General features: G+C 45.2%; 1 protein-coding gene and 1 pseudogene across 1 annotated transcript in view; both read right to left on the bottom strand.

Annotated features, from left to right (window-relative positions):
• On the bottom strand, positions 1-11,610 carry LOC115661162 (annotated as a pseudogene).
• A 4,790-nt stretch (positions 11,611-16,400) lies between these two features.
• LOC115661053 (V-type proton ATPase 116 kDa subunit a-like) overlaps positions 16,401-25,347 on the bottom strand; it is a 52,949-nt gene continuing 44,002 nt past the window's right edge. Inside the window, exons 31-38 of the mRNA XM_030583181.1 lie at positions 25,077-25,167; positions 24,412-24,530; positions 23,432-23,642; positions 22,618-22,737; positions 21,235-21,354; positions 19,795-19,912; positions 18,329-18,500; positions 16,401-18,055 (exon numbers count right to left, since the gene is read on the bottom strand). Coding sequence (XP_030439041.1) covers positions 17,953-18,055; positions 18,329-18,500; positions 19,795-19,912; positions 21,235-21,354; positions 22,618-22,737; positions 23,432-23,642; positions 24,412-24,530; positions 25,077-25,167 — 1,054 coding nt within the window. The 3' untranslated portion in view covers positions 16,401-17,952. The remainder of the gene's footprint in view (positions 18,056-18,328; positions 18,501-19,794; positions 19,913-21,234; positions 21,355-22,617; positions 22,738-23,431; positions 23,643-24,411; positions 24,531-25,076; positions 25,168-25,347) is intronic.

Here is a 25,347-nt window from a genome sequence, read left to right as displayed (position 1 = left end):
GACCTTTCTGAGTTGGTCCTCAACGGCTGTGGATATTAATGTTAGCCAGGTCATTCCACAGTGCTCAAGTTTCAATCACTTTCTGGATCTTTGGCAAGTTCACTCACTTCTGCACTAGATTTATAGTTGGCATCTCCAATTTAATCTCTCCTGTTGGAATGAAAATGCAGTTAGACTCGGTTAGCCATTTTATTTTCCCCAATACGCTTCATCAACACCATTCAAATAATACAATGAAAAAGCACAAACCTTCCATCTAGGTATCTATCTGAGGACAGCTAGTAAACCTTCCGTTTATTCCATCAGCGATTTGGCCTAAAGTTTCTCTTTCTCCAGAGTTTTTGGAAGTGTAACCCCACCATACCTCTCACGTTCCAGGTTTTAAACAATCTCTAACTATTAGACATTAGGCTGAGACATCATTGGGGCAGCTTATCCCACATCTACCTATTCTGGGCTCTTGCACCCTCCTCTGAAGCATCTGGTAATGGCCATTGTCAGAGATGGGATTCTGGACTGGAGAGACCAAAAGCCTGATCCGGTAGGCAATTCCTATATTCCTGTGCTCCTCTCCCTCACTCTCCCACCACGACTGTTGGAAGGCAGTTAGGGGACTTTAGCCTCTCTCCCACTTCTATTCCTGACTCCTTGGCAGGATATTTATTACAAATCTGGTCCTATTGCTCCACGCTCCCTTCGCATGTATAAAGCTGTATGTAATGCTCTTATCATCACAGAGAGGACCTCTGATCAAATTCGGAGACTCCCCAGGAGCTGCATGCAATTATACAACTACAGGTTGAGTATCATTATTCGAACAAAGCCAAACCCTGAATTAATTTCTTTCCACTGTCATGTAATGTAAATATCAAGTGTAGGGCAGGGGGAGATACTGCCTTCAATCTGCTGTATAGTCCTTTGAATATGGCTTAGGAATTTCTGCATGTTCATTAAGAACTCATTCCTTATTATGTGAAAGCTGTGAAATTCCACAGACTGCTCTTTCTTTTTTTCAATAGGCTCAGCTTCAGCTAAACACTGTCTTCAGCCTCTGGCTTTCGGCATCTGGATGAAAGGCAGGTTCTCAGCTTGTGCTGATATGGGATAAAGCAGGCAAAAAAACCTGAAATGCAAACATGTACCACAAATTAGACTGTTCACAATTTTGAAAGATCAACATCCAGTCAAATTTCTAATATTAATTTAACAAACCTTTGGATCCATTGCACATGACTAACTATAATTCATTTCATTTCTTTATCGGCATGATTTTCTCCTCAAATCTTATGGGGTAATAGCCCAGTCATCCTTTTTATTCTATCTTCACACCCTACTGGAAAGCTTCCTTCAACCTCACCTGACTCTCATGTATAAATAAAGGCATGTGTTATTACATTCCCAGACACCCACACACTGGAAAATGCAATTAGTTCAAATATCAGCTCTTTCCACACTCTTCTAAACTCATGAGGGGGGGATTCAAACTAAATATTATATATAAATTTAAAGTGGGTAAATCAGATTAGCTCAGCAACTATTAGGAATTTACTGGGTACTAATAATTTCAACCTTGTACTAAATGGATAGATAGACTCTAACAAAAACTTCAGGGGTCCATACGCAGAAATGGTAACACCTTTACCTGTGAGAAAATATTCTTCAGCATCAAAGAGTGTGACCATTCAGAATGCCACACTCTAGCAATTCAGGCAGAATTCATTAGCCTCGTTCACATCATTAGGCTCACTAACTGTTTCTAGACAGTAATAATACTAAGTGTTACATTTTGCTACTTGGTACAGAAGCAGTCATTAAAACCAGTGCTGATGTGTTCCCTGCATCAGGAGCAATTAAATGTTAATCATTCTAAAAAGCTAAATATATCTGCGAATAACTGGATATGACATGAGCCAATTCACTCAGCCACTATAAATGAAACCTGCCTGGACTTTCAAATACTCTAAAGCAGGTTATAAGCAAGCAAAAGAGATCAGATGAATCATTCTACTATAAGTTTTTATATGCCAGCTTGATGGCTTAGTGGTGGTTCTTTCCTCTGTCATGTCTTCTGGAGATGCTATTTTAATTTCCAGCTTCTCACTCTTCAGAGGTAATGGGGAAAATCTGCACAGAACTCATCAAAAATGCCAATTATTTTTTGCTGGAAATGTTGAAAAATTAATGAGAAAAATCAGGACAGGATGGGGAGTAATAGGGTGCCTATATAAGACAAAGCCCCAAATATCAGGACTGTCCCTATAAAATCGGGACATCTGCCCCCCCCTAGGCTGGTTAGTTCTGCCAGGCTCAGGCTGAGACTATTTGATAGCCCCTGTCTAGTATTACAGTGAGGTGGCACCAGGATAGGGTTAAGGATTGGGTCTGGACAGTGGCTCAGGGTTAAGATTACTATAGCCTGCAGCAGACATTGTCACTGTTTTCAGGACAAATTATTACCTGTTAAAACAAGATTTGTGTTTTATGTACTCGTACTGCATATCAGAATTTGAGCCATGTAAACAATCCTTGTCCATATAACAGGCTTGGGACACTAAAGTATAGCTGTTATCTTCATCATCACCTTAGTCCCTAGCATCATATACAACTTTTCATCTTCAAAGCTTCCTACAAACATTCAGTAATTAAACCTCAGTACTTCCTCTCAGGGAGGTATGCAAGTCTTATCCCCATCTGTAAAATGGGGGAATGAAGGCAGACAGCTTAGATGACTTTCCACAAAGTGGATGCCAAAGACACATTAAAACTCAGAAGTTTCTGGCTCCCAGGCCTGTTTTGAGACCGCACATGTCTATTCATCTTGAATACACATTGTCCTAAATCCCAATCATCATCATTTCTTAGTTTAAAGTGCTTTTTAATACAAACATTGAAAATGTTCAATCATAATTTATCCATGATAAATACCTCTTGTATCTCTGAGAAAGAACATAATATCATCATGTACAAATTCTTCAGAAATGTCATTAAAAGCCACATGAAAATATAGGTTGTAAACTGTCTGTTTTATGATCTGAAACATAAGAAAGATGGTAATCAATGTAATCAAATATAAATGCGATTATTTGCTGACACATTTCTTAAACAAATCCTACAACAGATTTAGAGTTCTGTTAGTTACTAGGAGGACATCTCTTACTCCAGTATGTTTATGTTATTGTGCCACATAAATCACTAACACAAAAACAAAATTAAAAAGAACAACACACACCTACAAATATACAAATATCAGCTTTCGGAGCAACCTAAGAATTTTGCCTCCCAAGCCTATGGAAGCTAAGAGTAACAAGAAATGAGCACTGTCAGTTTCAAATCAGAGAGAGGTTACAGACCACAATGCCATTGATGGTAGCCTCAAAGGAACACATAAACATATATCCAGCTACTCAAGGGAAGGCGAAAAGACTGGAAGTTCAGAAAAAAGACACCAGTCATACAATGAGATTAATTAAATGACTACATCCTGACAGCCTCAAAGAGGCAAGAGCCCTGTTAGCATGCATCCTTAGGTAAACATTAAGTGACAAGTAACCTGTGTCCAAGGGCCTAGTGTCCTTTGCACACTATTGTTACTTATTGGTTCTAGCTAATTATGAACTTTGCTAGCTGTTTGATGCAAACAAATCTAGAGGTTGGTGGTGTAGTATGTGGTACACAAACAACCCATTCATATATTCATTGTAACCATAAGTATTGAAAACCTATGTCAGGGATAGTGATTCACAGTGCCTGTACAGCACTGCACAACAGCCAAGGTTGAATTATAGGGAGTTTTCACCTTTCTCTGAAGCATCAAGCACAGGCCACTGCCAGAGGCTTGATACTAGACACCTCAGTGGGATGTTGTGTTCACCCCACACCACCCCTGAAGGGGTTAAGGTGGCTCAGAAGTGGCTAATTAACCTAACAGGCTGCACCTGGAGGAAGACTTAGGCCTAACTGACAATACTAATTGAAGATGGAGACCACCTGGAGCGGAGTAGGAGGGACTCATATAAAGCCAGGAGGTGGAGGCATAAAGGGGTGTCAGTCACTTGCTGGGCCTAGTAGGGAGAGAAGAAGGAAAATCAGTGAGGAAGCAGAAGCCCTAGGACTCTGACAGAAGGGTTTTTCCCCAGAAGGGTAAGAGAAGAAGACTGCAGAGTATGGAGTAGGAAGAAGCCCAGGGAAACAGCAGCAAAGGTTGAGACTATGCAGACCTTGGCTGCTGATAGTAGAGTCCGTGGACTGGGACCTGGAGTAGCAGCTGAGTCTAGGTTCCCCTACCAGACAATGGGAAGAGTGCCTGGAATGGTACTTGGACAGCTGGTCTGATGAGACTTTGTTAACCATAGTAGCAGAAAACTATATAGTGACCTGGCTGGAGGGCCAAGCCAGGAAGAGGAACCACTGTGACTCCTAGAGAGGGGCTCCAGTGTAAGCAAGCAAGCGGGCATCAGACCAGGCAGAGGTATCTCCTAGCGAGGAGAGAGCTCCCTGCATGGCCTGCAGAGAGTGATCCTATTACATTCTGTTTCAGTTGGAAAATCAGATGCTTGTATATTTTATCTTGCTCTAGGACAGGGGTGGTGAACTATGGCCTGCGGGTCAGGGCTTTGGATCCAGCCTGTGGGATTGCCAGCCTCATGGCACAGCGGGGCTAAGGCAGGCTGCCTGCCTGCCCTAGCCCCATGCTGCTCCCAGAAGCGGCTGACACCACATCCCTGTGGCCCCTGAGCATGGGGGAGCAGAGGGTTCTGTGCACTGCCCTCACCTGCAGGCACCACCCCCTGCAGTTCCCATTGGCCAGGAACAGGGAACCATGGCCAACGGGAGCTTCGGGGGAAGCACCCGCAGGTGAGGGCAGCATGCAGAGCCCGCTGTCCCGCCCCCCCAGGGACGTGGTGCTGGCTGCTTCTGGGAGTGGCATGAGGCCAGGAAGCCTGCCTTCGCCCTGCTGCATGATGCTGCCATCCCAGAGCCGCTCAAGGTAAGTGGCACCAGGCCAAAGCCCACACCAAGAACCCCTCCTGCACCTCAGCCCCCTGCTGCACCCTACACCCTTCCTGCACCCCAACCCCTTGCCCTGAGCCCTTTCCTGCACACCAAACTCCCTCCTACACCCCTGCCTCAGCCTATATTCATGGCCCTGCATGCAATTTTCCCACCCAGATGTGGCCCTCAGGCCAAAAAGTTTGCCAACCCCTGCTCTAGGATCACAGTATGCAGTTTTACATCTTTAACTCTACACACGGTTTCTTGAAACATTCACACATTTAAATGTTCATATCACAAGTAGAGCCCCTTCAGATTCCTCAAGAAAACAAAAGTAAAATGTAATGGACTTACTTTGAATATTTGCTCTCTGCTTTCACCTGCAAATCCTTGGGCTAGGTCACTCAAACCCGACATAATGGATAGATGCGATGTATCTTGCAAAGATTTAGTGTCTAGAAATTCTGAAGCAGATGTTTTGCTTTTCCAATCCCTCTCTAATAAAGAAATTCACAGAAGAGGAAATCAATGAAGCTCACCTATTCCAATCTTTCAGAACCAACGTTTCAAACTCAAATTATAGTCCTGAAATAAACGAAAGAACAGCTTTGCTGGTCTTTCACAAAGTAGCCATCCAAGCTACTCACTAATCATACATTTGTGATTCACACCATTCCATTTCTGCAGAACAGGATCTCAATGTATTCCTAAATATGCATGTACCCCTGCTGTTCTTCCCTAGTAACTAGGGCTTGTTTACAATTTCTAATGCCTATAATTGAACTGTGATGGAAAAAATAGATCAACTTATTTCAAAAGTCATAGGTGCATTTATCTAGCCTAGAGGTCGGCAACCTTTCAGAAGTGGTGTGCCGAGTCTTCATTTAATCACTCTAATTTAAGGTTCTGCGTGCCAGTAATACATTAATGTTTTTAGAAGGTCTCTTTCTATAAGTGTATAATATATAACTAAACTATTGTTGTATATAAAGTAAATAAGGTTTTTAATTTTAAATTAAGCTTCTTAAATATTTTAAATTAAAATGCAGAGCCCCTCGGACCGGTGGCCAGGACCCGAGCAGTGTGAGTGCCACTGAAAATCAGCTCACGTGCTGCCTTTGGCACACATGTCATAGGTTTCCTGCCCCTGGTCTAGCCAAATACTTATGGCTCAGTCATGGCCTTCACTGGTAGAAGAAATATGCTGGTGGGAAGTGCCCAAAGAGTGGGGGCTCAAGACATTATGCTACATAACAAACAGTCATAACAGTCCTCTTGCTGGCTGTTTAATCACTTTCACTTGTCTTTCCTACTTTTTTGTGAAAGCCTATTGTGCCATAATATTAAAAATTTACTGGGACAAATTCTGCACTTGTTTACTTTGTTTACCTTTATTCTGAACTAGTTAAAATGGAATAAAAGCAAGGCTTTACATCCAGCATGACTACATTATGGTCCTCTTAAACCCTACTGAAGGGATTTACATTTAAATCCGTCTCAGTATATAAAGATAGTGACAGATCTCTGGGACCCTGAAAGAATCACCTCTTCAAAGACAGATCAGTTTAAGTAACTGCCATAATTGTGCTGGGTGAAGAGTTTTGGTTTTTCTTTCCCAGTCATTCAGTAAGAGAAACAACACAGCAGCTGATAAGATGAAGAAACAAGCCAAATCAAGTGATGTCTTTTAAGGAAAGTACTGTAGCAGAACTCCTGAAAAACCGTATCAGATATTAGTTTGCCATCCACTCTAGACAAAATCTATTTCACACTGCAAAATCAGAGTTACAGGCCTGGAGAAACAGACTTTAAATAGTCTCAGATCTCTTCTAAAGAAGTCTGTTCGTGGAATAAATATCACAGGTTAAGTCCTATTGTATGTAGGAGTAATACCACTCAAGTCAGTGGAGTTTACCAAGACTGAATATGTCCCTCTGAATTTCTTCACTGCATCTTCCTAGGGTATGCCTAAACTGCAATTAGACACCTGTAGCTGGCCCATGCCAGCTGACTTGGGCTCGCAGGGCTGAGACTAAGGGGCTGTTTAATTGCAGTTGTAGACATTTGCACTCAGGCTGCAGCCCAAGCTCTTGGATCCTCCCACATCACAGGGTTCTAGAGCCCAGGTGCCAGCCCAAGTCCAAATGTCTACATTGCAATAAAACAGCCCCTTAGCCCAAGCCCCGCAAATACAAATCAGCTGGCGAAGGCCAACCTCCAGTTTTTAATTGCTTAGTCTCTTTCCTGCAATGTAAATCCTTCACCTCTTGTATGAAGAGTACCTCAGCACAGAAATTACAATGCTCAAAGTCATTCTAAGCTACTGCACCAAAATGTGTAAATCAGGGAAGAAAAACATTTTGAGTGAGGAATTTTCATAACGAGGAATTTATAACAAGAGTTTCACTCGTTCCTTGTATGTACATTGTATACACACAATATCAGGACTCAGTATAGTTGGAATTCTCCGTTAAATTTCACATATGGACATGAGATAGATCAGTGTTTCTTAAACCGGGGATCCTGACCCAAAAGGAGGTCACAAGGCTATTGTAGAGGGGCCACGAAATCACAACAATATTGCTGGGAGAATGGGGAGCTGGAAGGGTGGGTACAGCAGCCACAGCTCTCTGGCCACCCATCTCTGAAGGCAGCGCCACCAATAGCAGCAGTACAGAAGGATGGCAATACCACACCATGCCACCTTACTTCTGTACTTCTGCTGATGGCAGTGCTGCCTGCAGAGCTGGTGGCTGGCCAGCAGCTGCCACTCTCTGACCAGACAGCTCTGAAGGTAGTTCAGACGTAAGAGTGGCAATACCATGAGTACACTTCTATGAGTATGTACAGTAATTTGCTATCACTTTTTGGGGAGGTCATCACAGCCTGACGTATTTTCCAAGAAAGGCCCAGCAAAAATAGTTTGAAAACCCCTGAGATAGATGATGCCTCAGACAGGACACTTTTAAAAACAGTTTGTGTGAGTAGCTCTCTATCTTGGTGTTTAATGCAATACTGTCAATTTTATTGTTAATTACATTTCTGTCTGAAAAGTTTTTACCTACTATTGATAAAAGTAACACCTACTATTACTAAAGCTGAAATTAGAAAAAAAATCTGTTTTTTGTTTGGTAATTTTGTGCATTTGACTTCCCTTTGTTTATAGTTGGTTGCAGTGTTTCGCTATGATCTGTTTTCTCCTGTTATTTACTTTGTGCATTTGACAGCACTTTGTGCATAATCAGTTAGTTAGGTTGTTTTGTTTGTGCAGACCCTTCACAAAGCGAGAGAGGAAACTGTGATTTTTACAAAACACATCAAACAAAAGTCAACAAAGGGATTTTAGGTCCGATGTAGTAAGTTCAACTATTTTTAATTAAGTATTTTAATTTGATGATTTCAGGTTTACAGTGTTCCTTTATATTAAGGCTTTTAGGGTATAACAAACAATCTTCCTTACTTATGCCATGCTGGGTAAAGCATAATCCTGATGTACTCATCCCCAGCAATGAACTTCAAGCTACTTGCAAGATCTAATGATCACACATACTTCCTTCTGCTGCTCCAACTGAGGCGGCCTCAGCCAACTCCTCCTGACGAGGGTTATCTGGATCTTCCTCCTTTTCATTTTCAGATATGGTAGGCTCCTCTGTTTCTACTGTACAGGATCAAAATGACACACATGTACAAAACAAATACGATTTACTCAAGTAGCTACTGTACCACAAAAAGTGACTCCAAAAATCTGACATGTGGTCATCCCGACAGAGAGGAGACAGACACATGGACTGCATAGATACAGAGCCCTATGCATGGATGGGGGGGGGTACAAAAGCACACTGACATGGAGATACATAGATGCAGGGAACATATGGATATATGCCCATATGGCTGGATGTGGACAGTGCACAGGCATAGGAACACTGACATGAGACACGTGGACAGGCACATGGACACAGGGACATGCGATGGGCAGACAGAGGGCACAGGCAATGGTCCCAGGGTGGATTGGCAGGGGGCACATGTGATGGATGGAGAATCACAGGGGATGGAAATGGGCAGGGCCGGCTTTAGGAAGCGCGGGGCCCAATTCGAACACTTTCGGCGGGGCCCTGGAAGGGATGACTTAAAAAGAAAAAAGTGTAAAAAAAAGCCTTTCATTTCTTCCATGTATTACTTACTTTCTATAACTATATAAATAATAAAATTGTATATTATGTACATTGCATCATATATGCTGTTGATTGGCTATTAATGACTGCCGTTTCACATGTGTGGGTCCCCGCCACTCCCTGGGGGCATGCACGTGTGGGTTCCCGCTGCTTCCTGCCCCCCTCATTGAAGCAGGTGTGCAGGTTACTGGCCTGGGAACTGCAGGGCAGCAGTGCACATGGGGCTGGTTCGAGGCAGGGCAGGGGCTGACTGGAGGTAGGGTCTGGCTGCAGGCAGGGCAAGGGGTTTGGGACTGGCTGGAGACAGGGGAGTGTGGGGCGGGCTGGCTTCAGGCAGGGCCACAGGGGGGTTGCAGCAGGGGTTGGCAGGGCTGGAGACAGGAGTATGGGACTGGCTGGCTTCACGCAGGGGGGTGCAGCAGGGGATGGCTGGAGACAGGCCAAGGCGGGCAGTGCAGGGCTGGTGCGGGCAGGGGTGTGGGGCAGGGGTTGGCTGCAGACAGGGCAGGGGGGTTGGTAGGGGCTGACTGTGGGCAGGGGGTGCAGAGCTGGCTGCAGGCAGCGGGGGGCGGGGCTGGTGCAGGCAGGGCAGGGAGTGCAGCAGAGGCAGCTGGAGCCCCGGCCCTTTAAAAAGCCCCCAAGCCCCCTGCTATCCCAGGGCTCTGGGGGCTATTTAAAGGGCCCAGGACTCCCCTGCTTCTGCCCCGCCCTGGACCTTTTAAATAGCTGTGGGAGCCCTGGGGAATGCATGGGGGCAGCGGGGCTCCGGCGGCTATTTAAAGGATCGGGATGGCAGAGGCAGCTGGAGCCCTGGCCCTTTAAATAGCCCCCAGAGCCCCCTGCTACCCCAGGGCTCTGGGGGCTATTTAAAGGGCCCGGAGCTCCAGCCGGGGGCACGGGGCTTGCCGCACTCCAGCAGGAGATCCAGCCAGGAGAGCGGGGCCGCAGGACTTGCGGCGCTCCGGCCGGCGCTCCAGCCGGGGCCACGGGACTTACCGCACTCCAGCCAGAGCTCCAGCCAGGGCCGCGGGGCTTGTCGCCTTCCGGCCAGAGCTCCAGCAGGGGCCGCGGGGCTTGTCGCCTTCCAGCCAGAGCTCCAGCTGGGGCCGCGGGGCTTGTCGCCTTCCGGCCAGAGCTCCAGACAGGGCTGTGGGGCTTGTCGCGCTCTGGCCAGAGCTCCAGCTGGGGCCGCGGGACTTGTCGTGCTCCCGCCAGAGCTCCAGCCAGGGCCGTGGGCTTGCGGCGCTCTGGTCAGAGCTCCAGCTGAGAGAGCAGGGCTGTGGGGCAGCCGCGCTCCCGCCGGTGCTTTGGTCAGGGGAGCGGGGCCATGAAAGACCCCGGAGCAGACCACAGCCAGGGTAAGTAAAAAAATTTAAAAGGTGCCTAAACCGCGGGGCCCTCTTAGGCGCCGGGCCCGATTCCCAGGAATTGGACGAATCGGCCTAAAGCCAGCCCTGGATATGGGGGATGGATAGACAAAAGAGGAGCATGGAAGACAAGTGGGGTAATGGGGATGGACGACGGCTGGATATATCCCAAGTGAGGCTGACAAGGAGACATGGGATGGACAGACAGACAGCCAGGGGACACAGGGCATTGGTGTTGGAACTTTGGGTGTTGCCACCTCACCCCCTGGCTGGAAGTGGTTATTATATATGGGGTTTACAGTTTGGTTCAATGGCTCTCAACATACCTCCCCCTGTAAAAATTGTTCCAGCACCTGTGCACAAGGGATGGACATGGAGAGGAACACACAGGGGATTGATGTACAGATAGATGGGGCACTGAGGAAGGACATGGGGAACACAGAGGATGGATAGATGGATGGAGGGAAAAACACAAGAGATGGCCAGCCCCAGGGACAGGTGGACAGACTGGAGCACAAGGCATAAAGGGGGGGGGGACAGACAGGAGACATGGGGTGGAGGGGGCACACAGGGGAAGGGCAGACAGGCAGTTGGTGGGCAAGGAAGGGGCGGGGGACGGTTGGACTGAGCGGAGGACACAGGATGGGTGGGGAGCACGGGGGACAGACGCTGAACAGAGGAGGGCTTGGGAGAAGCTGGCTGCGCGCAGACAACAGACGGGGCCACCGGGAAGGACGGACGGACGGGCAGGCGGAGCGCCGGGCCGGGGGTCACACGGACGGAGAGACGCGCGGGGCGGGCGGGGCGCAGGCACGGACCGATCTCCATCTCCATCTCCTCCTGGCGCAGCTCGGTCCGCAGCAGCAGCGCGGCCCCCGCCAGCTCCCCGTCCTCGCCGGCCGCGCGCTGGTTGAGGAAGCGCAGCACGATCTCGCCCTCCTCGCCATCGCCCCGGTTCAGCAGCTCCTCGAAGGGCGCCTGGTCGGAGAGCCCCAGGGCGGTCAGCACCCGGTCCCGCATCCACTGCACGCGGACATCGTCCAGGCTCATGGCGGGGCCGGGCCGGGCAGTCGCGGGCAGACGAGCCGCCGACCTCAACGGACGCTACCCGGTGCCCATAGCAACGGCTCGGGGCGGGACTGGCCGCGGCGCGAGCCCTGCGCTTCCCGGAGCCCGCCCCCTTTCCCTTTCGCCGCGCGCCTCCGGGCTGAGGGCGAGTGCCGCCCCCGCCCTGGCTGTAGCGCCCCCTACTTCCACCTCGCCGTCCCCAGCCAGCAAGAACAGTGTGTCTGTGGGGGAGGGGGGGTGTAATAGGCCCCTATATAAGGAAGAAGCCCCGCATATCACAACCGTCCCTATAAAATCAGGACATCTGGTCACCCTCCCAATCCCACCCCACTGCTCCCAGCCAGCACCTTCCCCCACTGACCCTCCCAATCCCACCCCACTGCCCCCACCCAGCACCTTCCCCCACTCACCCGCATTCCCACCCCACTGCCCCCACCCAGCACCTTCCCCCACTCACCCTCCCAATCCCACCCCACTGCCCCCACCCAGCAGCTTCCCCCACTCACCCGCATTCCCACCCCACTGCTCCCAGCCAGCACCTTCACCCACTGACCCTCATTCCCACCCCACTGCTCCCAGCGCGCACCTTCCCCCACTGACCCTCCCAATCCCACCCCACTGCTCCCAGCCAGCATCTTCCCCCACTGACCCTCATTCCCACCCCACTGCCCCCACCCAGCACCTTCCCCCACTGACCCTCCCAATCCCACCCCACTGCCCCCACCCAGCACCTTCCCCCACTCACCCGCATTCCCACCCCACTTCCCCCACTCACCCTCACTCCCACCCCACTGCTCCCAGCCAGCACCTTCCTCCACTGACCCTCATTCCCACCCCACTGCCCCCACCCAGCAGCTTCCCCCACTCACCCGCATTCCCACCCCACTTCCCCCACTCACCCTCATTCCCACCCCACTGCTCCAAGCCAGCACCTTCCCCCACTCACCCTCATTCCCACCCCACTGCTCCAAGCCAGCATCTTCCCCCACTGACCCTCATTCCCACCCCACTGCCCCCACCCACCCAGCACCTTCCCCCACTGACCCTCATTCCCACCCCACTGCCCCCACCCAGCAGCTTCCCCCACTCACCCGCATTCCCACCCCACTTCCCCCACTCACCCTCATTCCCACCCCACTGCTCCCAGCCAGCACCTTCCCCCACTCACCCGCATTCCCACCCCACTGCTCCCAGCGCGCACCTTCCCCCACTGACCCTCCCAATCCCACCCCACTGCCCCCACCCAGCAGCTTCCCCCACTCACCCGCATTCCCACCCCACTGCTCCCAGCGCGCACCTTCCCCCACTGACCCTCCCAATCCCACCCCACTGCTCCCAGCCAGCACCTTCCCCCACTCACCCGCATTCCCACCCCACTTCCCCCACTCACCCTCATTCCCACCCCACTGCTCCAAGCCAGCACCTTCCCCCACTCACCCTCATTCCCACCCCACTGCTCCCACCCCCACTCACCCTCCCAATCCCACCCCACTGCCCCCACCCAACACCTTCCCCCACTCACCCGCATTCCCACCCCACTGCTCCCAGCCAGCACCTTCCCCCACTCACCCACATTCCCACCCCACTGCTCCCAGCCAGCACCTTCCCCCACTGACCCTCCCAATCCCACCCCACTGCTCCCAGCCAGCACCTTCCCCCACTCACCCTCATTCCCACCCCACTGCTCTGAGCCAGCACCTTCCTCCACTGACCCTCATTCCCACCCCACTGCTCCCAGCCAGCACCTTCCCCCACTCACCCGCATTCCCACCCCACTGCTCCCAGCCAGCACCTTCCCCCACTGACCCTCCCAATCCCACCCCACTGCCCCCACCCAGCAGCTTCCCCCACTCACCCGCATTCCCACCCCACTGCCCCCACCCAGCAGCTTCCCCCACTGACCCTCATTCCCACCCCACTGCTCCCAGCCAGCACCTTCCCCCACTCACCCTCATTCCCACCCCACTGCTCCCAGCCAGCACCTTCCCCCACTCACCCTCATTCCCACCCCACTGCTCTGAGCCAGCACCTTCCTCCACTGACCCTCATTCCCACCCCACTGCTCCCAGCCAGCACCTTCCCCCACTCACCCGCATTCCCACCCCACTGCTCCCAGCCAGCACCTTCCCCCACTGACCCTCCCAATCCCACCCCACTGCCCCCACCCAGCACCTTCCCCCACTCACCCGCATTCCCACCCCACTGCTCCCAGCCAGCACCTTCCCCCACTCACCCTCATTCCCAACCCACTGCTCTGAGCCAGCACCTTCCCCCACTGACCCTCATTCCCACCCCACTGCTCCCAGCCAGCACCTTCCCCCACTGACCCTCCCAATCCCACCCCACTGCCCCACCCAGCAGCTTCCCCCACTCACCCTCATTCCCAACCCACTGCTCTGAGCCAGCACCTTCCTCCACTGACCCTCATTCCCACCCCACTGCTCCCAGCCAGCACCTTCCCCCACTGACCCTCCCAATCCCACCCCACTGCCCCCACCCAGCACCTTCCCCCACTGACCCTCCCAATCCCACCCCACTGCCCCCACCCAGCAGCTTCCCCCACTGACCCTCATTCCCACCCCACTGCTCCCAGCCAGCACCTTCCCCCACTCACCCTCATTCCCATCCCACTGCCCCCACCCAGCAGCTTCCCCCACTCAACCCCTCCCAATCCCACCCCACTGCTCCCAGCCAGCACCTTCCCCCACTCACCCGCATTCCCACCCCACTGCCCCCACCCAGCAGCTTCCCCCACTCACCCGCATTCCCACCCCACTTCCCCCACTCACCCTCATTCCCACCCCACTGCTCCCAGCCAGCACCTTCCCCCACTCACCCGCATTCCCACCCCACTGCTCCCAGCCAGCACCTTCCCCCACTGACCCTCATTCCCACCCCACTGCCCCCACCCAGCAGCTTCCCCCACTCACCCGCATTCCCACCCCACTGCCCCCACCCAGCAGCTTCCCCCACTGACCCTCATTCCCACCCCACTGCTCCCACCCCCTCACCCTCCCAATCCCACCCCACTGCCCCACCCAGCAGCTTCCCCCACTCACCCTCATTCCCACCCCACTGCTCCCAGCCAGCACCTTCCCCCACTCACCCTCATTCCCACCCCACTGCTCCCAGCCAGCACCTTCCCCCACTCACACCCCCAAACCACCTTACCTTCCTCTCCTCCTTGTACTCTCACTCCTTTTGCTCCCCCCCTCCCCCCCAGGGAAGGCTATCCCATGAGGTATAGTACAACCCCACTGAACCTAGGGTACCATGAATAGTGCCACTCAGGAGTCAGTTTCAGAGGGTTAGCTGTTTGTATCAGCAAAACACAAACGCTTATGCCCAAATAAATGTGTTAGGCTCTAAGGTGCCATAAGTACTCCTAGTTGTTTTTATTCACAAGTCAGGTTTCCCCGCCCCCCATAACCCTCCCCCATAGCTTTGGGCCTGCCACCAGGGGCAAGGAAGTTTTTATTTTTAAAAAGAAACAGGGCTGAAAGGGCAGAAGCAGCATTAGTACCTGGAGAGGTGGGGGGCAGGAAGAATATAGGCAGCAGTACTAATTTTGGCCCATGCAATCTGCACCATGCTGGTGTTCCCTGGCTGACCTGGGGCAGGCTGGCTGCGTGCAGGGGAAGGATGATCCTGTACAGAATTGGCCTCGTTCCTACCAGTCTCTGCAACATTTGTCAGTTGTCGCTTTTAGGGAGTGGGCCACTCCTGGGGGTTATGTTTCTGTGCTGGATGTGTGTGCGCCTAAGAACAGTGATTATTTTTACTTCTGCTCACTCAAGGCCACTGCTCCAACAGAGAACAGCAGCGTTAGAACCAGCATATTCCCATACGGTACTGGTTTAGTGCCTTCCAAAGCAAGTAGTTAGAAGCAACTGTGCCTGTAGAAGACACAAGATGAGAAGAGAGGCAAGGGGGATGGAAGACAGAAAGCAGCAGCAAAGGGAACAGGACAGTTTATCCCAAATCCAAACCCAACAGCAGGCAGTGTTATCAGTTAAAGTGGATTGACAGTAGCCCCATTACCTACCACAGCATGTTCCAATTTTTTCCCCAGAATCCTCCCTTTTGGAATCTTTTCACACTTTATTAGTAATAAACACTAATTCCTCAAGAAGGATTTTTCCTTCACTGTTTTACTTGGTTCTCAAAACAACCTGAATTAGTACAAAATGTCAACAAAATTCCACATAAAAATATTTTCACTATACTGGTCTTTAACTGTCAAGTAATTTTTGTTTCATAGCAATAAAGTTTGGGGAGGGGGAGTTCACTTTCTAAATTCCAGGTTATGACACTGCACGTTTAGGGAATCTATGAAAAGAATGAAAATGTAAACTAACAATCAGTTACTAACTCCAGAGTGTATTTTCAGGCCTTAATCCAACAAAGAGCTCAGCCTCTCCCGTAAAAGTAACTGGAGTTTGCAGGACTGGGTCCTGACACACACCCTGATGCAGCAAGGACTTTAAATATGTGCTTAACTTCAAGCACTGAGGTCCCATTGAAGTCAAGCAAACTACTCAAACACATATGTAACTTCAAGACTTTAAGTGCCTTGTTGAACCACAGCCAGAATGTTTTCAGATAGGCTGCTCAATGAAAGTTCAGACTCTACAATTCGAGTTAAAGCAAAAATCTTGTGTGGGATTTACCTATGTGATCTTATGTCTCCACTCAAACAATTTTGAATTTAACACCAAAAAAAGTAGATCTTTAGTCAAAAATATGAAAATATTCTCAATTAAAATAAAATTTAGAGATAGAACGTAATGCATATGCAGGCTCTCATGAAGTGAAGCTTTATTCTTGGAAGAGGCCAAGTAGCCTGATTGGGATTGCACAAAATGTGGTCTAATAGAAGTGAGAAATGAAAAGACTTAAGATTTAGTAACAAATGTAACTTTTTACAATAGTGGGAACCTCTTAAAATATTGTAAATAGGAAATTGAAATATTACATAGGACAAAATTTTAGTGGTATAGTTTAAGAGCTGCAGGAGTTCATTTTAAACAATTAAATACAACCAAACACGGCAGAATATTAATTCTGCAAATAGCAATTATATTTTATTTGGAATCAGTATGAAAGAAAAATGTAAACGTTAACTTATGCTGTTCTTATGGCACAAATGTCAAACTATTATGGTAAAATATCCTAATTTTCATTTTGACATATAAAAATGCAAAAGCACCATCTCTTCCCCTCACATATATGCTTTTAAGTAACATTTCTTAACTCAGTATAAACAACTTTGGTTCAGTAACATCAGATAAACCAGTCACTCCAGTCAAGTTATATCCATAAATGTCTTTAAAGCCAAATATATACAGTATACATTTAAGGCCTGATTCTGCACTGGTCATAAAGATACAGTTCTCATTAATGGGAACTTTGCATGTGAAAGGTCTGTAGAATGAGCATTTAATACAACATATTCTGCTATACAATTTGAGTCACCTGTTAAAGACATCATAAAGGCCCTGATCCTGCAAAATGGTTTGGATGAGCAATCCCTGAACCCAGTGGAGTTCCACACAAGTATAGGAGTCCACCCACACAGATCATTTAGCAAAATTGGGGCATAAGACTATAAACTCCTCAATGCAGGGAGACAAAAAGAACCATAGTTGGGTTCCCCCATCTGCCCTTAATTTTTCTTTTATCAAATGAAGCTTCAGGATGTGCACTTGCAAAGATTAAAGTAATAATTCTGGACAGAATTCAAGACACAAGGTTTTTTAAAAATTAAAAACAAAAAAATGTTGGTGTACTTTTAAAAATAGCCCCAAAAGAGCATTTTATATTAGTATTTACCGGTTTATACTATTTTTGGTAATCTCCTGGGAATAAGTACTGAAAACATACACTGTTCAATGTTAACTGCTTCCAGATTCCATTAGGTGGTAATTTAAGTTTATGAGGGGGTGTGAACACATGAGTAATATACAGTAATCTTGCTGTGTATTTTATATGACAGAAAGGAAATTAAGGTATTTAAGAACATTTAAAAGTATTCATTAAAGAATATAAACAGTCTCTTCTGGAAATAAAATACCTTTCTTATTTTTAGAACAAACAATAAGATTATTTTATAATTATCTTAAAATTAATGTACAACATTAGTTTATTATGAAAAAAACATACATTTGATGCCTATATATTTTACAAGAGGCTCCAGCTCGGCAATGTATTTGTCTGAAGGAGGTATATATTACAGAATTATTTGGCTACATAAGGCAATCAGTGATAAACATTTTTCTACAAACTGTACATCAGTGAGATCTAATTACATGATTTGCAGACAACTCTGAACACCTCTGCTTATGCCAATAAAATTATGCAATATCATCTTTATTAAAATGTAAAAAAATGTGCTTAAAGGAAAAAGGAGTAAACTTGTAACCTCCACCGGTGTAGAACTTGTTCTGAAATTCCACCCTATAATGAGAAGAAAAAAAAATATCCACACATTAATACACAACAACTCAGAGAACAAGACTAGGAGCCAGGAATTCATGAGATCTAATTCTGGCTCTAACACTGATGCTTTTAGGCTAGTGACTTAAATTTTCTGCCAGAATCATTTGTTTTCAAAATACACATTCTAAATTTTGGGCCTATCCTAGCCAATAATGTCCTTTAACAAACCAATGCACAGTTTAAAAAAAAAAAAAAAAAGGCAGTTTTTTTAAATTAAAAGTTAGCACTTACCAATGAAGTCGTACAGCGTGTAGAAAAGCCGAAAGACCTTCCATGACCAAAAGAATGAATACTGTTAACACAGCAAAGAAGGCTAAAACTGGAAGTAACAGCAAGATTCCATATTCTGCATCCACACGAAGGCCCACTCTCATTATCATTGCCCACAGCACTTCTGATAACTCTACAAAACAAATAGTTTCCAAAATTACCTTTGGAAACATACACGTACCCAGTGAGTCTTTTTAACCAGTCTGCACTCCAGTTTCAATTATGTTACTGTGCTAGAATCTCTGGATCAGAAAATGGAGCAAAAAATAAACACTGGATTCCTTCAAAGGGGCACATCATAAGACGCTCAAGGAACTAAACGTTGCACAATAATTAATATTTTTGTAACAGGTGGTAATTTGCATTCACCAGAACACTGAATGAGTAGTCTGTTTACTGTATAATCATATGTAATCAGGGCAGAATTATCTGGAGCTGCATAGGCTGTTTTGTTCTCTCAGGAAATAGCGTGTTTATAATTATAAACAGTCTCAGAATAAAATCTACTACTTATGACATCTAACTTATTAAAACCACAAATCCACTAACCAATACTTAATAGTTACAATTGCAAGTGAACCCAAGACACAGACCAGTGTTCACTACATTAAGATTTAAGTACTCAGATGCATATTGGTCACATAGTTCGTTTTCTAGCTGCTTTAATTTCACACTGCAGAGCCAGCACACCTTTTCAGACAAGGGTTTTTTAAAAAATGTTTAGAAACAATATCACACTCAATAAGATTTTAATAAGCTCACACGCATACAACACATCACTGCTTCATCTGTATTAATTCAGTGTAGCATAAAATACCTATATAATTTGGCTGTGAAACACATTTCTGAAATCTGAACAAGAATATAAAATACGAAAAGGTTGGTGGTTTTTGTGGTAACTCTCTCGTGGTCTCTTAATGAATAATTACAGGGAAATGGGCAGTGTTTTTGGAACATAAATGCCCAGGTTCTAATTTAGAATGACACAAATTCAGAAATATACTAGTTCTGATTTAGGAAAGCATCCCTATTCAGGATAGCTCTTAAGCACATACTTAACTTTAAGCCCATACTTAAGTCCATCTGTATTCAGGAGAATATTTAAGTGCTTTCTCAAATCCTGGCCACTAAAGGGGAAGACTTTAAATATCACATGAAATAATATCACCATCTACAAAACCATTTTACTAGCTGACAGCCCTTCACATAATCAGGAGTGAACAATGAAGCCATATACTACATGCAGCACTCCAAGTCACAAATTCACTTTTCAGTATAATGTGCTTTTCTATTAGTCCAGGTCAGTTAACTGGGGATTTTTTTTTTAAATGACCAATCAGATAATTTCATAGCTAGGATATTCTAAAATGATCAGACAACAAAACCTGCATACAATATTAAAGTTACATTGGAATATGAAGACTTACGTGCATGAGCAAGACTTAGTGCCCACAGTCTCAGGTATGAAGCAGTATTGGAGATGCATCCTAGACAGTATTCAATGGTATGAATAGTCTGATTCATAAAAACATCTGCAAAGTTAAACTAACAACACATATATGTCAATACACTTGCACACATTAAATCCATACTGTGGTGTGTGACAACGTACAACATGCATTTGCAAATCCACTATAGGTGTCAGATCGTTAAAAAAAAATCAATGTAAAGGTCAAATAATTTTTTTATATAATTAAACCAGTGTATAAACTCTAAAAGTTTACTTGTTGATTGCACTGATGATAAATAAATATTCTAACAATGCAAGTAGGCATGTCAATTACTCTGAATGCATCTTCTATGAACACATAGTTCTGCCATACTATAATGTGGTCTAATGGAGACCTGAATTCTAATCCCAGCTAGGCTGTTCATTTACTATGTTAAGTTTACTATGTTAACTCTCTCTGCCTCAGCTTTTCCTGTCTCTAAAAGGGGGATAATTATTATTTTCAACCGTTGTAAAGCACTCTGAAATCCTCAGATGAAGAGAGCTATATAATGGTAAAGGATAATTATTAGTGTAGTAATCTTGAGTTATGTTGGCTAGTACTAACAAACCCAAGATCAGTAATTTTTACTGTAAATCTTGATATCATTTCTCATGAAACTGTGGTACAATTTGTGCAATGTCTTTCAGTAGAGCTCTCCTATTTCCTAGATACATTAGCCCTACAGAGGTTAAGTCTCAAATCTCCCAATGAGATAAGTATTACATTAATTTTGCAGATAAGTAAATTGAGGGACAGAGAGTTTAGGAGTGTTAATCAACTCCTATTAAAGTCAAAAGCACTCAGATAAAGCCTTAAGTGATTTGCCCAAGATTATATTATATCAGTGTCAGGAACTTGGAGTACAGCTCAAGACTCCAGATTTCCAGTTCCCACTAACGACAAGAGCACCTTGCCTTCCTACTGTCAAACTATATAACATACTATTCAAAAAATTACAATCAAGAGCCTTTTCTCTAGAGAAGAATCCAAGATGAAAAGAAAAGGAGAAAGTTAGAGTATATTCTCCTCTTTGTCTTGACTAAAGGCACCCAAAACCAAGTACCCATAAAACTATGCAAGAGAGCTTTGATGTTGCTTGATTAATCGTACTTTAAAAGGAATAAATGTAGTCTCAGACAAAGTGCCTCATGCAGCTATTTCCCATTATATCAAAACCCAGGAACTCTAGTAAGCTGAACTGATACATTTTTGTGATAAGAAATGCAGCGCAGAACAATCACAAATAACAGAATGTAAATTGTATGCAGCCAACCAATCGGGCCAGCTTTATAAAAGTCCCCATGATGGCATTTTTAGAGATTCCAGGAACTCAACCTGGTTTAGTGTATTACAGATGGTAACTGAAAGTGTTACCTCTTCTCCATCCCCTTCTCTGTGCCCACTGTCTGAAGGACTGCTTCCTTCCTCCACATCATGTGATCTCAATAGAGAAAGTTCTTCTTCACTTTCTTTTCGAACAAGTCTGTAGCCACTCTGCACAAAATGGAAACAGTATCAGTGTCAGTTCACTAATAAGAATTTTTGATGTCACTGTGACAGTTGCAGGGTTTTTTTGTATTTATTTAAAGCAGACATTGCAAAAAAATTAAGACTCTCAGGGTAGTCTACACTGCAATTAAAAGCCCACAGTTGGCCTGTGCCAGCTGACTCAGGCTCCCGAGGCCTGGGCTAGGGAGCAGTTTAATTACAGTACAGACATCTGAGCTTGGCCTGGAGCCCGGCCTCTGGGACTCTGCAAGGCAGGACTCTGTGAGGTGGGTGGGTCCCAGAGCCCAGGACAAGCTCAGAAGTCTACACGGCAATTAAACAGCTCCACAGCCCAAGATCCGCAAGCCTGAGTCTGCGGTCATGGGCCAGCCTTGAGTGTCTGTCTGCAGTGTAGATATACCCTCGGGACAATAGAAGCTGAGAAAGCTGAAGTGAAAAGGCTCTATTATGCAAAAATAGACCAATTTTTCTAATTTGCATGGTCATATCAAGCTACAGGACATTTTAGAGCTCAATGCTTCTAGATACTTAATCTAAGAGAATTATTTATTTACCCATATTAACAAATTTAAATGTATCTTACATCTAATGTAGTTAAAAGAATTTTGACAAATATAATTTGTGAAAATATCTAATTAGTGAGTTTCCCGCTGTGGTTCTAAAACTTTATTGTACACAATTAGTAAAAGTTTTATTCACACATCTATGACCAAGAAAGTGTTACAGGAACAGCCAACAAATATAGCAACAAAGTGTTTCCTCTACTGATTTTGCAGCAGCAACTAAGTGCAGTTCCCTGAGCTGCACTAATATCTGCAGTGCAGCTAGCAGACAAACACAGAAAAGGCCCAACTCTGCAAATACTCAGAAATCATGCGAGTGTTTGTAGCACTGAGCCTATAGTTTGGAATGACAAATTGCTATGCAAGTTGAAATTGTTGTAGTCCGATTAAATTAACTTTGCTGTTTTTTAAACATTTAGGAAATCTATTTGTTAGAAAGGGAAAGGTGGCAAAAATCATAAGAAAATAAATTCTATGTTCAGATTTGTAAAGGCTATTACAAGCAATGAGTAAAGTGAAACAGTTGCTGGATGATGCCTTTTTAGGACTTCCCCAGTATAGACGATAATGCTTTTTTTTAAAAATTAGTTTTAGCCAAAAGGATTTATAATAAAACACCCTTTAATACAATGCTTGTCAATTTAGAAAACGCATGCTACAGGTATACAGTTCTTTCAATACGTACTCTGTACATTCCAATGCCTCGGCCTCCATTGTGCAACCAATACAAATAAAGTGGTTTTCCAAAAAGCATTACAGGAACAGAAAGCAAAGCAACAATAAATAAAAATCTCTGTAAAATAACCTGTTAGTGGGAGGGAAAAAAGAAAAGGTGTTTAAAGATGAGTTCAGACAACCTCCCCCTAATTACTTAAATAATTTTTTTATTAATGAGGAAGAAGCAACTGATTTCCTTTAAGGCCTTGATTCAGCATTTGAGAAGTCACACCTAATTTCAGTGGATCTTAAAGACATGCTTAAAGTTAAACATGCACTTAGGTGTTTTGCTGATTCAGGGCCTTAAATAGCAGTTGTGGGAGCTCATCTTCTGGACTGGCCCCAAAAGGCAGGCAAGCGTGCCAATTTCCAAGCTTAAAAAGATTCTTTTGGTACACAAAATAGCATTAAAAACTAAACGAGGAGAGAGAGTCTGTGCTCTGTTCTGTGTCCCTTTTATTAAAGAGAATCAAAGCTAGCCTGAGCAAGGAGTACAGGATTTTGTTCTAGAAATAGCAAGTGTGTTGGGCTTTTTTAAATCTACACAAAAGCTTAGATGAAGTTTAAGAGCAAAATGCTCAGTCAGTCATGATGGATGTGCTTTTTATTTATTTATCTTTTAAAAGAATCCTGATACAACCTCTTTACTGTCCCCACACTAGAGTCAGACATTAGCTTAATTTAACATTCAGATAATACTTTTTGCTCAATCACACTATTAAAGAACATATGATCTTCTGAATTCTATCAACCTCTTTCCAGTTTATAAGAGTAGTACTAACCTGTCCTGTATAAAAGGTGTCCACTCCACTAGTGGGAAATAGAAACATGTTAATAAACTGAATCAGAATGCTGGGAGCAGATCTGGAGTTTTCTGCAGAATAAGCTAGCCATTTAAAGATGATTATAAATACAAGATATCCGAAGATGCACAGCATGAATAAAAGTTCAGGAAGGAAAACCAAATAAACATTGTGCCTCTTCCTGAAATATCTAAAAAAAATAAAAAAGGAAAAAGAATTAATGATGAACAACATTTACATAGAAAGATCACATATAGTGTCCAATTCTATAAGGTGCTGAGAGCCCTTAACACCTGTAGCATCAATGGAAGTTCAGAGTGTTCAGAAATAGAAACTGTATTAGAAATTATGAGCCAAATCCTGATTCTTTGAACTCAATGGAAATTTTACCATGGATGTCAATGGTCTCAGGGCCTTAACAGAGGAAATTGAAGTCTTTTCAATTAAAAGAAAACAAAAAATATTGCAAATAGGGGCCTGAATCCTGCATACACTTATTCAAATACTTAACTTTAAAGAACTGAATCATCCCATTGATTTCAGCATATGCATATTTATAGGATTGGGGCCCAAATAACAAAAAAAAAATTATATTTCAAATAAAACAAAGGCATTAACAATGTTACACAGAAGAGGTTAAGAGGGACCCAAAAATGGTAGCTACAACCCATCCTTCTCTAGAAGCACAACACAAAATCTCACTTCTCAAAGGCTGCAGATTTTTCTGTGTAACACTAGCCTTCCTACATTTTTCCAAGGAAATCAGGATCTCAAGCAAAAACTGACTTGTTTTTGTAAAGCGATTTTCATAGTGAATTCACATTGCCTTTGCTCAGTTCTCAAAAACATTCCAGTTCTTTCCAATATCAGATAATAAACAATGATCAGAAAAATGTCACATGTATTTGCTTGCATGTGTTTATTGCCACATTCATTTAACTTTAACTTCCCATACTTACAAGTGGTTAAAGACCCCCAAAATAACTCCAAAAGTCATGTGAGTCACTCCAAAAATCACAGACATTTTCATTTTGAAAGAATTTAAAAAACTGAGACGGTTGCTGGCCAGGTTCCAGATCTGAAGGGAAAATAAAAAATAAAAGAGAAATCAGTAAGATTAAATAGACTTTCCTAAAATGACTAGTTTGGGGTGTAACACAATCTCTCCTCAGGAAACCTGCGATATGTCTACATTACAATTAAAAACCTGCAGCTGACTCATGTCACCTGACTCAGGCTAAGGGGTTACTTAATTGTGGCACAGATGTTTGGGTTTGTCTATACCTCAATTCAACAGCCCCGCAAGCCCAAACCCAAGCCCGAGTCAGCTGATACAGGCCATCCAAGGGTATTTATTTAACTGCTGTGTAGACATACCCCTGGATTCTAATTCCAGCTAAGATCCTAGGCAAAAATGATTTTGAATAAATTAGTTAAATCTCTCTCTGAATCACTAGAAGAGGATATCATCCTCACTGGAGAAAGGGGAAATGGAAATCTCCACTTACTCATAATATGTCCCCTTATGTTTTGCCTGTATACTACGCAGGTGTCACATTTTTAACTTATGAGCTGTAAAGCACTGATCACCACAAATAGATAAATTTAAAGAAAAAGCACCAACCGGATCTATGCCAAAGGGATAAACTCCATTGAACACTCCAGTAACATTTGGATCCAATGTCAAATATCGATTAGACTTCAAATCATCAAGACTGTGGCAAAAGAAACACAATCAGATCCTGTTGCTTAAAAATAGTAAGCATGTACTGCTTTCACCTCTGCAGAATGTCCTTCCTACTTTCTTGTTTAGCAGAGAGAGAGAAAATGAATGGCTGATCTGAGGGTTGAGGGAAGCATAAAGGGATTTCTAAGCACAATAATAGTAAGATAAA

This window comes from Gopherus evgoodei, chromosome 13 (assembly GCF_007399415.2).
Source record: "Gopherus evgoodei ecotype Sinaloan lineage chromosome 13, rGopEvg1_v1.p, whole genome shotgun sequence".
Classification (NCBI taxonomy): domain Eukaryota; kingdom Metazoa; phylum Chordata; order Testudines; family Testudinidae; genus Gopherus; species Gopherus evgoodei.
This window is presented reverse-complemented; position numbering and strand designations above follow the sequence as displayed.